The sequence below is a fragment of the Vulpes vulpes genome, chromosome 16 (assembly GCF_048418805.1).
Source record: "Vulpes vulpes isolate BD-2025 chromosome 16, VulVul3, whole genome shotgun sequence".
NCBI lineage: Eukaryota > Metazoa > Chordata > Mammalia > Carnivora > Canidae > Vulpes > Vulpes vulpes.
The window spans coordinates 61,617,875-61,634,111 of record NC_132795.1 but is presented as its reverse complement, the minus strand read 5'-3'; the positions used below and the strand labels follow the sequence as shown (position 1 = coordinate 61,634,111).

The following is a 16,237-nucleotide window of genomic DNA, read 5'->3' as shown; positions in this document are numbered from 1 at the left end:
TTGGGAACAGAAGAAATGGTGCTGACTTCCATTTGGAAGTGACCAGGCATCTGCCTGGGGCCTACTGGGATGCGAGGAGCTGATTCCCGCCAGGAAGCTGCTGTGAGGGTGCCTGGAGCCCAGGGCAGTTGGGGGCGGTGAATGGAGGGTTCCTGGTGGCTGATTAAAATCCCTTCCATCCTCCTTACATAGCGTGTTGCCATTTTGAAACAAGTTAACGCACATGTTATTGCCTTGTCTTCTCCGGTGCCTCTGTCCGCCCAGTACTAGAAACTGAAGCAGCGATTTCCTGACCTTTGGATGAATGATCTGAGCAGGGACTTGGTGTCGGTGTTTGCACACACCCCCTCCCCCCGCCCCTAACCCCGTGTTCTTTCCCTACCACTCTGGGGTCCTCCCAGAGCCGTGTGTGTGTGTGTGTGTGTGTGTGTGTGTGTGTGTGTGTGTGTAGGGGGGGGTGGCTTCTGTGCCCTCTGCTCACCCTGTGGACCGTGTTAGGTGGCCCTTCAGCTCTGCTGAGGACTCACGGGTCTCATTACAATCTCTGCTCTCTTCCCTGTGTAGAACCTTACAGAATCAAAGTTTCTGACGCCTCTGGCTCTCCTGTCCCCGGCCCACAACAAAACCCCAAAACATTCTCTGTACTTTTGCATGAGCGTGAAAATACAAAAATCAGGATATTACCTTCTTTCTAGACTTTGTTCCAGGTTCTGATGCTTGTTTTGACCTTGGAATAAAGCATTCATCTGCATGGGTTTTTGGTAGCATTAATCCTTTGCTTATTTTTTCCTAACAAAACACCCCTCTGTTCTTATGTTAAGATGTTTTTTTTAATTTTAGCTTTTTTTTTTTTTTTTGGTTTTATGATCTCTGATCCCAAAGCAGTTAATATTTATTTATTTATTTATTTATTTATTTATTTTTTATTTATTTATTTAATGATTTTTAAAATTTATTTTAAAGAGAGAGAGAGAGAGAGACAGAGACGGCCTGAGCATGAGGGGCAGAGGGGGAAGAAGAGAGAATCTCAAGCAGACTCTATACTGGGTGCAGGGCCCAACTTGGGGCTTGATTCCAGAACCCCAAGATCATGACCTGAGCTGAAAACTGAAACCACGAGTCAGACACTCAACTGCCTACACCACCCAGGGGCCCCAAAGAAGTTTTTATTTATATAATTTTAATGATAGTTGTGACATAGAAATGTTAGTCTTCCCTAAAGAAAGGAACAAGGTTTGTTACAAAGTTGAGGTTTGGTCAGAGCCTTGAGGAATTTGTTTGAGACATAGTCTTGATTATCTTTACCCTCTGATATGAATTTGCAGTATTACAGATCTTAAATTAATATCACCAGGGTATAGTCTTTGCAGTTTTGGCACTAGCCTTTCCTGCAGGCTTATTTGCTTACTTTGTAGCACATCTTTCTTTATTTTCACATCTGTGTAGCTTGGGCAGAGGTTATTTTAATTCCCATATGGAAATTGAGGTATTAATTTTTCATTAAATTGACTGCTAATAATAATAACTTAATGAGCTGTTTTTATGTGTCAGTTTGTGATAGGTGTTGACATGCATTTTTTAAAAAAGTCTTCACAGTAATGTCAAATAACAAAAGACAAAACTGCAAGCTGCAGAATTGAATATGTGCATTTATTTGGGGTATTAGGGATTGCAATTGAGGAGACAGAGGATTTGACCAAAACTGAAAACGTGCTCTGGAGAGACAAAGGAGGTTCGAGTTTTTAAAGAGGAAAGAGAAGACTTGCATAAAAGTTTGGTCATGGTTTAAGTACAGTTACGTTAAACTATGTGTGATTGACTGCTAGCACTGATGTTAGAGAGAAAGTCTGCTTATGTCTATTATGACATAAGTAGCCACCTTAGCTTTTTAGCTGAGTTCGGCAAAAAAATTCTGAGAATTTGGGACAGAAGATGTGCATGAGCCCCACATCCTCAGTGTCCTCCCCACTCTCTTAGCAGTGGTTCTATTTATTCTCTCTGTTGTATATTAACTTTCCAGAAAAATACTATGGAGAAAGAAAGGAGCAGAGGGCACAGAATACTATCCTCGTTTGACACAAAGAGGGAAGTGAGGTTTTAAGAGAGTAAAAGACACTTAATGTTAGGTACCTGGGCAAGTTGGAACCGAGTTCTGTGTGGCTCAGATGAGGACAGTTGGAGGAGGGAGTGCGAACATGGGACGGAGTATGTTGTGACCGAGAATCTGTGATGAGTGATAGGAATAGAGTCTGAAAGAGATGGGTTGTTTTTGGTCTGTGGGTGGGAAGCAGAGATGGGGATGGGGTTCAGTAGCAAATAGGAACAGAGTTTGAAATGCATGTGACTCCCTTTGGAGCTAGGCTGGTATCCTGAGACTTCTAATTTTCTGAGGATATCACCTCTGTTTTGTCTTGTAATTTTATGTTGTGACTTAGTGCTCAGTATGACTTAGAACAAGGCCATGTGGACACTGGCTTAGGAGGTGTGTGACTTAGAAATGTACGTATTTCCCATCTTGGTCAGTTTGTCTGTAAAACAAAGGGATTGGATTAGGTGATCTGTAAAATCCCTTCCAGAGCCGATACCTTATAACTTATGGGAATTGTTAAAAATGGGCAGAATAAATTCAAAACTTAAGATTTGAATGTAATGATTTTTTCCTACTCTTTTTTTCTTTTGAAATGATCTTTTTAAAATGCATATTTTCAATTTGTTTCTTCTAGAACATTATTTTAGATGGATATTGGGCTTCACATTTTTGTAATACTTCTATCACAATAATGCAAACCTTTTTTCCTTCTCCAGGCCCTGCAGGAGCAGCTAAAGATGCGTAAGTAGTTAATATTATGATTTTCTAAACTCTTTTTGAGGAAGACACTGTTTTTCATGATCATGACCTTTTGGTATATGTAGGTATACCTGAAAAGATATGGGAATACATGCTATATTATGCAAAAATCAGGATTATCATCTAGTCCATAACTCAAGTGCTGTTTGAAGAATATCACTGCTTTATTATTTATTCTGCCTTTCATTTGCACTGTAATTCAGAACCTTAAGCAAGGGAAACATTTACTTGTGCTTTCTTCCCAACTTAGGCTAAGATTTCTTCTAAGTGAAAGCAAATGGATGTGGGAGAATTAATTGAGCACACAGCTCCTCTGACTATGTGTCAGCTTAGCCAGCGGGGAGAGGCTGGAGCGAGCATGTGCCAAACACGCACTGAATTGTCTTAAAGTCGATGATTAGATATTTGAGTGAATGTATATGACCATCCAACATTGTCAATATTGAGTTGATATTTACATCACAGGACATTTAATCAAGGGGCATCCATCTCCCAAGATGTTTCTGGAACTCAGGAGCCCTTCCAGTATTTCAGTCCTGCCCCTTCTCTGCATCTTTCTACCCTTAAACTAGGACAGTAAGGACATTGTAGTAGTTCACTAAGAGTTTGTGGTTACTCCATGGAGAGTGGATGGACCCCTGCCCTACCCACCCATAGTCGGTTTGGATGTTAATACTGATGTTACCACACACACACACACACACACACACACACAGACACACACACATGCTAAGGAGGGTCCGAAGATTTCATACTGAGTGGGCCTGGTTGAGGGCTCCTGTGCATGGGGAGAGGTTTGCATGGTTTTATCGTCCCCACCAGCACAAAGGAAGGACTTCCCCAGCATTCTTAGCTTGCACTGAAGTGAAGCAGAAGGGAGGGTGGTGGGACTTGAAAGCTGTCAGTAGTCAAATGTCAAAAACAGATTTATTATTTTTATTAATAATAATTATTATTATTAATAAAAGAGGAATTCAGAGAAGATTAGAATGTACTGTAACTTTTCCCAGGAGTTAAGTAAATATTTTCTATGGGATTTTAGGTACCCAAGAAGCAATATACATTGTTCAAACTTCTGGTTGTAGTATTTGAGTTTATTATCAAGACATGTAGCAACAACTAGTTCAGCATCCTTACCTTCGTTCTCTCATTGCAGTGTCTGGGTCTCCATCAGCCTCTCCCTTTCCATCTATCTTTCTTTCTTTTCTTTCTTTCTTTTCTTTCTTTCTTTCTTTCTTTCTTTCTTTCTTTCTTTCTTTCTTTCTTTCTTTCTTTCTTCTTTCTTTCTGAGAGACACACAGAGAGAGAGGCAGAGACACAGGCAGAGGGAGAAGCAGGCTCCCTGCAGGGGGCCCGGTGTGGGACTTGATCCCAGGACTGCAGGATCAGGCCTTGAGCCGAAGGCAGATGCTCAGCCCCTGAAACCCCCAGGCGTTTCTCCCTTCCATTTCTGTACATTGTTGCCAGATTCATTTCCTCAAGCATTCCCCTGCCCTGGTACGACCTCTGCTCAAAAACTTGCAATTATTCTCCATTGCCCGTTGGACTGAGCCCAGAATCCTCTGGGAAAAAGAAGGCCATTTATGCTTTTAGTCTGTATTTGACAGATTGTGCATGAGGTGGAGGGAAGCACTGCAATCAGCGTGAGCAAGGCCAAGGACAAGAAATGAACTGCAGTCCTGCACCATGAGACCACTGAGGGGCTCACACTGACCTCCCATGTTCTGTCTCTGTTGTTGCTGTTCCCTCAGCCTGGAATGGCATTTTTCTCAATTCTGTTTGTAAAAATTGCTATAAATTCTTCAGGGCTTATACCTTGTTCTTTGCAAGAAGAATTTCTTGGAGCTCTTAATTGGATAGAATGTCTTTTTCTTTTGAACTTTCATAGCGTTTTGAACCTTTCTTATGACACATCATATTGAGCTTTTATTAGTTATTTATCTTCTTGTCCCTCTTGGGTAGTGAAGGAAGTGAAATGTCTTACTCATCTCAGTGTCTCTCATAGTTATTTATTAATACTGTGTTTTGAACGCCGTATTTAATGAACAGTTGCTGAATGAATCCCATTGTTTCTATTCAAGGAGAGATTGATGTCTTGACTTCTTTCTTTTAGAGGCATGGACATTTCTTTTTTCTTTTTTAAAGGTTTTATTTATTTATTCATGAGAGACACACAGAGAGAGGCAGAGACCCAGGCAGAGGGAGAAGCAGGTCCTTTGAGGGGAGCCAGATGTAGGACTCGATCCTGGGACCCCAGGATCACCACTTGACCCGGAGGCAGATGCTCAACCACTGAGCCACCCACGTGCCCCGAAGCATGGACATTTCTAATAAAATTGAGTGATGCCTTGGTCAATGAAATTAACTATTCCACAATGTAAGATGCCATTTAATTTTACTTTTTGAAATCCTGAATTCTCCAGATTTCAATTTTTTTGTGACTATATATACCTCATTGTATGTATTACGAAGACATAGTTTTATTTAATAATTGACCCTTTTAGAAATAAATGTAGTAAACTAGAAAAAGTTAAAGAATATTAATTATAGTATTATTTTTTCTTGCACAAAAGGTATATTCAAACATGTTCTTTTTTTATGTGAAGTAGAAGGTGTAGATTTATAAATCTTGACTATGAGTGAATAGGGAGCTAAGAAATTAAGACAATTGAAACTTTTTATTATGAAGATTTAAAAATTTCTTTTTTAACCTAGAGAGACTGATCCCAAACCAAAAAAGTGGCCAAAATCACATAATGGGTGCTAAGAGTACAGAACTTCACAAAGGGTGATCACCATATTATACAGGCAACATAAGTCTTTTGTGGGGTGAATTCTGGTAAATTTTGGAAGAAACAAATATTATAATTACTCTCTAAATGTAACACAAAATCCATTCTCTAGGGGAGATATGTGATTTTTAGTATCTCTCTCCTCTTTGTGTTTTTTTTTTTTTTTGCCAATTTTCTATAGGCAGGAAGCCAGATTATAATAACAGATAAAATGATACCTCTGGCCTTAAGTAGGTTAGTGTCTACTGGGGTCTAAAATACAGTGTGATAAGTTCTAATTATCAAAATAGTCAGAATTTAATGCCGGTTTGGGTCTTGAGGGATGAATAAGAGTTCGTGCAGAGAAGGGAAGAATGGAAGCCCAGAGCAGAGGAAAGAGCATGACCAGAGGCACAGGGGTGCAGGTGAGCCTCAGCTCTTCTAGGAGCCTGTCAGTTTGTTCTGGAGCCCGTGGGGCATGCTCAGCAGAGATGAAGGATGAGGCCCAGGGGCTGGAGCTGGCTTGTGAAGGGCCCATGGTGCCGGGCCAGTAATTCCACTCGATATTGTACACATTCAGAGCCATTAGGAATTTCAGGGCAGGAGAATGCAACGATTATGTTTGAGCTTTAAGGTGACCATTCCCAAAGCAGTGCAGTGTGTGAGATTGGGGAAGGGTGAGGCCCAGGAAGGGCAGGGGCTGAGGCCACGAGGGGGGCAGACTGCAGACAGCAGCAGTGGGAAGGAGAAGAGCGGACGTGTTCAGAGTCCGCTTGAAATATGATTAAGATTTGCTGAATGACAGAATGGGGAAGGAAGGATGACGCTGTGGTTTTGAACCTGAGCCAACAGGAGGGGTGGCCGACAATCCGAAGAGGTCAGATGGGCTAAAAGGGGAAGGGAAGCCATTGGCGGGGTGTGATGCCGACACTGGTCACTTAGGGGATGGTGGTTTCCAGCAAGTGTCGTGAGGAGTAGTTGAGTCAGAGTGGAAGCGGTGCATGGCCTCTCATTTACCATGTTTGCCATCAAGGGAGGGAGGGACGCTAGCAGGTTGGAGAAGCTGTTGGATGGTCATGTTGAATCATTGTATGGTACACCTGAGACTAACATTACACTGTATGGTACTAACTGGAATTTCAGTAAAAACTTGTAAAAAAAAGTTACCAGAAAAAGCAGCATATTTTCAAGAATATATATTTTTTTGTTAAACACTTTATTTATTTATTCATAGAGACACACACACACACAGAGACAGGCAGAGACACAGGCAGAGAGAGAAGCAGGCACCATGCAAAGAGCCTGACATGGGACTCGATGGGGTCCCCAGGATCACGCCTTGGGCTGCAGGCAGTGCTAAACCGCTGCGCCACCAGGGCTGCCCTCAAGAATATATTTCTGTTAAAAAAGGAATACCTAGAAATTTTGGAAAAAAAATTTTTAAAGAAAAAAATTGGCTAGTATCTCCCACCAGAGATAGCCACCATTAACATTTTACATGATTTTCTTGCATTTCTTCATTTCTTTTATTTCTTCTGCCCTGTTGTGTGTATGGATGATTTTGTATATGGAAATTTGTTTTGCCTTTTTTGTTTATTTTTTACACACCTGTGGACTTGAGGGTAGGAACCAGTGGAGTAAGAAGCACAGAGGGTAGTTTGGAGAGGGGTCACCTGCGAGGAGTGGATCCCAGAATAGGTGGGGGGGCTCAACAACTTAGAATGTTAGCCTTAGAAATTTGAGATGAAGACGGTGGCAGGGGTGAAGATGTACGGGCATATCCTCCTTTTATGATGCTCCACTTCTACGCTTTGCAGATAACACATTTTTTACAAATTGAAGCTTTGTGTCACCCCTGCATCAGGCAAGTCAAGTCTCCTGGTGCCATTTTCCCAAGAGCATTTGCTCACTTCATGTCTGTGGCATGTTTTGGTGATTTTCACAATACTTCAAACTTCTTCATTGTTACAGTTGTTATGATGATCGGTGATCAGTGATTATGACGTGCTGAAAGCACAGAGGATTGTTAGCATTTTTTAGCAATAATGTAGTTTTTAATTAAGGAATCTACATTGTTTTTGTAGACAACATTATTATACACTTAATAAACTATGGTACAGTGTAAACAAAGCTTTTATATGCACTGGGAAACCAAAAACTTCATGTGACTCACTTTACTGTGATACTGATTTTATGGCCGGGGTCTGGAACCTAGCCTACAGTATCTCTGAAGTTTGCTTGTATAGAAATTTAACCACCATAACAGACTCATGCGTATCAGGGATTGAGCCTTTCTTTTTCTCTCTGCCTCTGTCTCTTCAAAATTAAATCACAGTGCTGTAATATGCAAAACAAAATAGATGTAAATTTAATGTGATGACATTTGGCTGCTTTCACGAACCTGGAAAAATCAACCAGGCTTTTATTTTATTTCAGTGAATTATCTTAGCTATTTGGCACAAATAAGTTGCATTGGGATATTTTTGGTTGGAAATGGCAGAAGTCCAGCGTAAACTGGCCTAAACAAACAAAAAGGAATTTATTGGCATGTGTAATGGAAAAGCTCCAGGGGCTTGGCCCCAGTCACAGCTGGATCCAGGTGATCAAATGACAGGAAGAAACTCATTTCTGCTTTCCTGTTTCGGGCTCCATTCTTAGGACACTTTCCCCACTTGGTAATGGAGATGGTCATCTCTTATCTCTGATCAGCTTTAATAATTCCTGTGGGAAAAGAGCTTTTCTTTCCTAATAGTGTGATCAAAAGTCCTAGGATTAGGGATCTCCCTGCCACAGCGTGAGACCATATGCCTCCCTTGGGGTCAGCCAATGAGCCAGGGGAATGTGGGCTTCTTATTGGTTAGGCCTTGGCCAGGATGTGCCCATCTCAGGAGCCAATCAACATAATTAGCTCCACCCTGACCATATGGTCAAAGCCTGGGAGAGTGGTGGTCCCCATTCTAAAGACAGATCCAGATGCTGTTACCCAAATGGGAAGCACTTAAAACTGGGCAGGTGGAAAAGTATGTTCTGCAGTAGGTCAATTTTCATGCTATTAAAAAAAAACCCTCTTTATTTAAATTTCAAGCAATATTTAGAGGAACATTACATTTTTTTAAGAAACAATATTAAATAACTTAATTTAACGTTTGCTGTTGAAAATAAAAGATCATCACCACCCAGTTTAAACAGATAATTCAAATATTTCTTTCACTTGAAACTTGTATGGTGACATTTCATGAAGATTCTTTTCTTGACGAGGCAGTTATGTTGTTATGGAAGGTAGTGACCATAGAAAAGAATATCTCAGAATGAGTTAACAAAACACACTGAAGTGGTGCATTTAAATAAAATGAAATTATGAATCTTTCATTTTGAATGTGCTTGGAACTCTTTATGGATTTCTTATGTCCAGTGCGCCTGTCAGCTGAGCCCTCTAGTCCTTGTTACAAACCTGAGGGTATCTGATGGGCTGGCTCCTCCTCTGTGAAGTAGCAGGAGGTTGAGGAGGATGGTGTGGAAGTAGCATTTGAAAAACCATGTATTTTGGAAGCAGTGAGACCTGCATTTAAACTTCCTATGACCATTTACTAGCTATGTGATATTGCGTCCTCAGTAATCTTAGCTATGAAATTGGGATAATAGTAGGTGTACAGGACAACCATCTTCATCATTGTCATCATCATTCTCTTACTAGAGCTCACCTTTATTGAGGACTATACCCCACATGGTGATTTCCAGATACTACCTTATCTCATTCGATACCCATGACAATCTGGTGGAGACAGTAATGCTGTTTCATTTTACAAGTGAGGAGATGGGGCACGGAGAGGTTAAGTAACTGCTCAAGGGGTTGTGATGGTTATTGGTACAGTATATTTAGTATCCCGGTGTAATACTTGGCATTGTGCTTTGCTGCTACCCATAGGTGGCAGCTAGAATAATTATTAGATGTTTTAGGTGTCGTTGAAGAGGCTTGGCAGAGGCTTGGCCATGAATAGCCGACGTAGGAGAATCAGTGCATAGCTGCAGTTAGGAATTACACAGACCCATTGTTTGCCCATCAGTACACGGTCAGATAGTCCTTAGTAGAGCCAGTGCAATAGGGACCGAAAGAAAGAAAACAGATGGGTGGGTCCATGCCCAGACACAGAGAGATTGGTAGTGACCAGCAAGTGCAAGGCACATGCTAGAGAGGGCAAGCCTTGTGGGGCTGATGGATGGGGAGAGCAGGAGGGTGGCTGGACTGGAGGCTTCTTGGGGATGAGGGTGGGAGGGGAAGATTGGAAGGATGATTTTTTTCCCCTTCAGGGAGTGAGATTGTCTACTGTAAAATGTCAGAGGTGAAGTCTATCCAGGAACTAAGCTCCTGTGAGCAGTCATGGGAGTGGGTGGGTTATTAGCATAGTAATAAAAGTTGTTGGATTAGAGGAAATCAGCAAAATGTGAATCAAAGGTCGATTGGGTGATTTTCATTGAATTTAAAATTATCCAGGATAATGATGGTTCAGAAGAAAAACCTTTGAGTCAGGGCCAAAAATCATTAGTGCAGTTGGAAGCTGCATAGCGGGGTTCCAATGCCCAGAGCAGAGGGTTTGAGTGAAGGTGAAATCGGCCCCATCGGAAAGAGTTCCCGGGGGAAGATCGGGAACCTGCTGGCTTCATCTCCTGTTTGGAGACACTGGGATATTTTGAGAAAAGTGATACCATCAGGGAGAAGCAAGTTTTCTTAAGGTAAGGAGGTGGAGAGAACATTCCTGTCCTTAGCAAACGATGCTTCTGCCACCAATGCCAAAATAATCCTGAGCACCGTGTGCTTCTTAGAAGGAGAGCAGAAGGAGGGTAGGGAAATCGCAGTTTGGCTCTTGATCCATTGCCTCTGTACAAAGAGTGAATGTTATTCGTATTTCCCAGTTAACACATTCTGGAAGAAAGAGAGGGACCAATATTAGCCAGGGACTCATACAAGGAGAGAGATTTAAAGATAACTGTCCAAAGGAATGTTAGAATTTTGAAGAAATGAATGAGATTACATATAGTCCAAAATAGTCAATGATAATATATTAATCCTGCCCCAAATCCTACGTAATTACGTGGCAGAATTGCTGGAGGTCACACTAAAAAAGCAGGAGCCATCATGAGAACATATTATAAAGAAAATTAAATGATTATACCTTATCTGGAGAGCTGTACTGTCAAGGAAATAAACATTGTCAATTAAGAAGCTTATTCCAAAATATTATTGTGAATGGCAACTAAAAATAATTAGAGCTATGTACGTGGTCTTCAGACTTTTTTTTTTTTTTTTAATTTATGATAGTCACAGAGAGAGAGAGAGAGAGAGAGGCAGAGACATAGGCAGAGGGAGAAGCAGGCTCCATGCAGGGAGCCCAATGTGGGATTCGATCCCGGGTCTCCAGGATCGCGCCCTGGGCCAAAGGCAGGCGCCAAACCGCTGCGCCATCCAGGGATCCCCCAGACATTTCTATATTAAATTTTATTGTTTACAAATCAAAATAAGCTTAGCCTCTTTAGTGACACTGCAAATATGGAAAAAGAAAAGACTGCGTGCTGTTTTTCTACTTCTTAGATTATCGCTAATAAGAATAGCTCTATATTTAGAACATTTTTCTTGATAAATAAGTACAAAATAAATCATTTGTCACATAACTATGTGTGTTCTGGAAGACTAGGGAAATGAGAACTTTGTGGATTTTAAGGCAAGCTATATAGCCAGGCTGAAACAGGAGATGCTAATTGGAGTGGCTGGCTGCTGGCGGGCTAATATTTGTCATCTATATTTGATCTTAAAAGTACACATAATGTATCCATGCCATGGTTCCATTATTTTACCTTCGAAACTTTTTTTTTTTAGATCACTTGGGAAAGCTATTTTATACAACCCAGAAACCAAACTAATATAGTGACAAAAATATTTTGAACCAGGTATTACTGAGGAAGGAAATGTAGTGACTTATGTTTGATAGAGTAAATCTAAATAAGGTTTCTCTTAATTAATGTGATAGCTATGGATAAAATGACAATCACAGTGGAGTAAACTAAAAGATTTAAGTGTTCTATTCGGATATTTGGTTGTAAACAGGCACTCACAAATATATTAATGCAAAAAGAACGGGCAGAGGGGAGCCAACCTGCCCCAGAGCAACCACAGACATGTAGCTGGCTTTGAGGCAGCTCATTTTTCTGAAACCTTGACTTTACAAATGTCACAGCTTATTTATATTTAGAGAGAAATTCAGTCTCTCTGGTTCATTTAGGAAAGGTCTACAAAGCTGGCATGAAGCAGAGGGAATTTGAGAAGGGTAGGAAGAGTACCCTGCTGGTTTAGCAAGTTCACAGGAAGTAGACTACAAGCATTTGATGGAAATGCTGAGATATAAGAAAGGGGTTTTGAAACGTAAAGTTATCCAACTGTAGCTTAATTGTGGTGGTTGCTGTTGGTGGGTTGGTTTTTTTTTTTCTTCTTCTTCTTTTTCTGACATGCCTGTGGCAGGGCCATGGGTTAGGTCAATTTTGGTGAGATAGAGAGTACTAAACAATCTACTACTCTGCATGGGTGTGTCATTTTAACTATCAACAGAGGATTTATCTTTTCAGTAATCTCCAAAGTGGGGGGAAATATGTTGACTTGTGGTCCACCCTCAGTAACACTTGTCTCTGCAAACATTGTTGATGCCATGACCAAGAATCTGAGTCAGAGCCCGAGAGCCTGTCATCTTACTCGAGGAAATTATCATGAGTGTCAAGGGGTGGCTTCACCCTCGACATGTTCTTTCTCCACGAACATCTATTCTTTGATAAAAGAAACTAAATCTTTGCCCACAAGAAGGAGACCCTATTTTAATAAAATGCCCACTGTTATTTCTTAAACCTGATCCAGAATTGTTCCTACATGTTCCACGTGTTAGTTAGAAAGGTTCTTGTGGCTTAAAAGGTTTTCCTCATAGGATGGGTTGTGAGCTTATGATTAAGATGATTTCACTGTTAACATTTTTTTCAAATGTTACATCACTTTCCACACATTTGCATATCTGTGAATGATCAGAAATAAAACATTCTCTTGATAGCAGAGAAAGCCACTTACCAGCAGGCTTTCGGTTGTGTTCCCTTCGGAGAAAACAAGTGCATCCTGCACACGCCCTCTGTAGAGTAGTGGCTCACATGTAACTAGAAAATGGAGCACCGGGGTGGCCTGGGAAGCTCAGTGTTTGAGCATCTCTGCCTTTGGCTTAGAGGTTGATCCCGGGGTCCTGGGATCGAATCCCACATCAGGCTCCCGATGGGGGAGCCTACTTCTCCCTCTGCCTTGTGTTTCTGCCTCTCTCTGTGTGTCTCTCAGGAATAAATAAATAAAATATTAAAAAAAAAAGAAAATGGAGTCCCTACTTAAAATTAATTCGAGCCTGTTAGCATGACTTTGCTCTTGTCGCTGGAGACATAAGCCTTGGTCCTGGGCACCACTGCAAAATGAACCTTGTGGATCCCTGAACCCTCGCTCCCAGTTCTAGACCCTTCCCCCAGACCCCCTTCCATTGCTCATGTACCGGCCCCTCCACTGAGACTAAGGTGCATGTGACTAAGAACTTGAATCTGTAACCTGAGCTGGTGAATTAAACTCTATTTAAATCTTGGCCTTTCCAGACCCTTAAACCTATTCAAATAAGTGTTTGCTTATAGCACTGAATTAAAAAAAAAAAAAAAAAAAGCCTACTTGCCTCTTCAAACTTTTCCTTTCTTCTCATTACTCTTTACTGAGCTGGGGAAACCAGGAACGAAGGGGGCTGTGACTTTCTTGTCTTGTGTTGGGGCATTGAAATCATATCAAATGGAAGAGCTTTTCTGTTAGTGGTTTTATTTATTTAAAACATTAAAAATTTAAAAAAAAAAACATTTTACTCGTTTAACAGAGAGAGTAAGAGTCCACAAGCAGGGGGAGCAGCAGAGGGGGAGGTAGAAGCAGGTACCCCACTAGGCAGGGGGCCCCACACGGAGCTTGATCTCAGGACCCTGGGAGCATTGACCTAAGCCAAACGCAGATGCTCAACCACTGAGCCACCCAGGCGCCCCTCTGTTAGCTGTTTTATTATTTATTTATTTATTTATTTATTTATTTATTTATTTATTTATGTTAGCTGTTTTAGATTCAGTTCTATCTTGTAGGGAGCACTTTGTAGCTGTTCAGCCCCTGGTTTGGCTGGAGACAGCTGTTCTAGCCTCTTCAGGTTCTCACTCCTCTTGTGAGAGCACTAGACTGGCCTAAATTAGAATTGAGATGAAACTAAGCTGACTTAACTTTCCCCATCTTTGCCAGCCAGAAGCTTCCAGTTTTCCCAGGAGTGCCTTTGGGAAGGGGATGGGTCAGCTAGGTGCGGGAGGTGTGGAGTTGGGTCTTCTCCCCTGGGGAGGTGGCCATGTTAGGTGATGCCTGTCCTCCAGACCTACTCCAGCCACCCCTTCCCACCTTCTGGCTCTAGTCAGTGCTCCGTGTGCTCCCAATGGACAGACACACAGTCTGACCTGAAAGGAATGAGCTTATATTGCGACGTAATTGCAGGATTTTATAGTTTATATTACCAGAAATCTAAGGCATGTTTGTGGAAATGGGATCCTAAGGGTGAGAGACCAAGGAGGAAGGAGTATATACTGATTTAGACTGAATTTATTGATAGTTTTGTGTTTATCAGAGATTCTGGATTTAATAATTTAAGTGCATGGTGGGGACTCAATGGGTTTATTAACCTGGTTGGCAAACTCAGGCTCAATGAGCTTACACTCTGACCAGGGGCAGAATAGGCCAGAACTTCCCTGGGATGCCACAGAGGAAGGAATCCAAAGGCTTAAGGAGATAGGTGTGAATTTCTTGAGTATGATGTGCTCCCCACTGCTGAGGATGCCCCCTCCCCTAAGGCTTTGAGAAATTTGAGGAACACTTAGTGACAGGATGTCCCTGATGGGCTCTAAGCTGGAGGTCCTCTGTAAGGTGGCTGTGGCTGAGGAGACACTACCCCTGAGATGGGCTTTTTATCTCCGGGCATGACGGGATCCCAGAGGACAGAATTTCTACCAAGCAGTAGAACCTAACCACCCAAGACAAGGTGAGGACATTTGCCATTATGGGCAGCAGAGTTGGGATGAAAGGGCGGAAGGGCTCATCCTAGAAGGCACTTTGATCATAGCTGGGTGGTTATAGTCTCCCTGGCGATAAATTAAGGATAGCCTTCTAAAGGTTCATTTTCTCCCTCTCTATATTTTTATAAGACAAAAACTTCTGGTCTGTGAGCCAGAAGCCTAACTTGAGTCACCACAGTGGAAAGGCACAGCCACTTAACCCAGTTTCCAGACCCAAGTCGGACTCCCAGTGATTGAGGCCATGTTGCCTTGAGGGAACTTTCAACACTGCCAACCATAAGTACTGTAGCTATTTCTCCACGTTTTCCTCAAAGGGACTTGTGTCCATTTACTGGAGCAGTTGTATCCAGAGCAAATGGAAGTATTTAAACCTGTTAGAGCTTTCTAGATACTGGTTTTGAATTGGTGTTAATATCTGAGGACCCCAAATGCCACTGTGGCCCACCAGTCCATGGGCAGGCTTATGATAGTCAGGAAATTCGGCTAATGTTCAGATTCAGCTGTGCCCTGTAGTCTGGAGACCCGTGCTCTGGCTTTCCCTTGGTTCTTGAATTCATAATTAGGGGACGTATTTTGCAACTGGCAGAAGCCACCTATTGGCCCCCCAACCTGTGAAGTCATGGCTGTCATGGCAGGAAGGCCAAGTGGAAGCCCATGGAAATTTCCTTCCCTGGAGTTGCAGAAATTAGTGCCAGCACCAGAGACTTGAAAAAATGAAAGCATGGAGATACTTCTCACATCCCCAATTAACTTGCCTGTGTGGCCTGTGCAGAAGGCAGGTTTATTTTAGTCAGTGACTTTGATTATTGTAAACTCCATGAAGGGGTGATTCCAGCTCCTAGTTAACGTGTAGTGTCTTTATTGAAAATAATCAGCATAGCCTCCAGCTCCTGTTATGCAACCTTTGGTTGGCAAATACGTTCTCTCTCAACCAGTTTGCAAGATTACAGAAACAGTTTGCTTTTACCTGGTGTGACCAACAGTATATGTCACCCTCTGACCTGTTCCATAGATCCCCTGCTTTCTCTCATCCTCTGTTCTGCAATATCTTGATCTTACTGATAACCCTTCTGCACATCATACTGGTCCAGTACATTATTGGCCTGACAAACAGCAAGTAGCCAGTGCTTCAGCTGCTTTGGTAAGACATCTTCACCCCAGGGGTGGGAAATAAACCCCATTCTTGCTACCACATAATGTATCGTTAATGTCCAGACAAAGAAAAGAAAAACACACTAGCTATGTTAGCAGAGTGAATTCACTATGAAGAATTGGTTCAGTGGGTCGCAGAGGATTGAGGGTGTACAAGAGGGAGACTGAGGAATTAGGGGTGGTCATAGCAGGAAGTGGCTACCACTCCTCGGGCTGGAGTGACGAAGGAAAGAGATTGGAGTGATCAAAATCTAGGATATAGAGGAGAGGGAGTCTACGGGACCCAGAACGCTGAGGCAGTGGGGCTAGGGGCACCCTG

The 16,237-nt window shown here is 42.0% G+C and overlaps 1 protein-coding gene across 7 annotated transcripts in view; it reads left to right on the top strand.

Moving 5' to 3' along the window:
* The window catches only part of C16H12orf75 (chromosome 16 C12orf75 homolog), a 37,314-nt gene that overhangs the window by 10,101 nt on the left and 10,976 nt on the right, over positions 1-16,237 (top strand). For 2 of the 7 annotated variants that reach the window (XM_072742981.1, XM_072742982.1), the window contains exon 2: positions 2,806-2,830. The exons of the other annotated variants lie outside the window; for them this stretch is intronic. In XM_072742981.1, the coding sequence (XP_072599082.1) occupies positions 2,806-2,830 (25 nt within the window). The remainder of the gene's footprint in view (positions 1-2,805; positions 2,831-16,237) is intronic. 7 annotated transcript variants of the gene reach the window in all.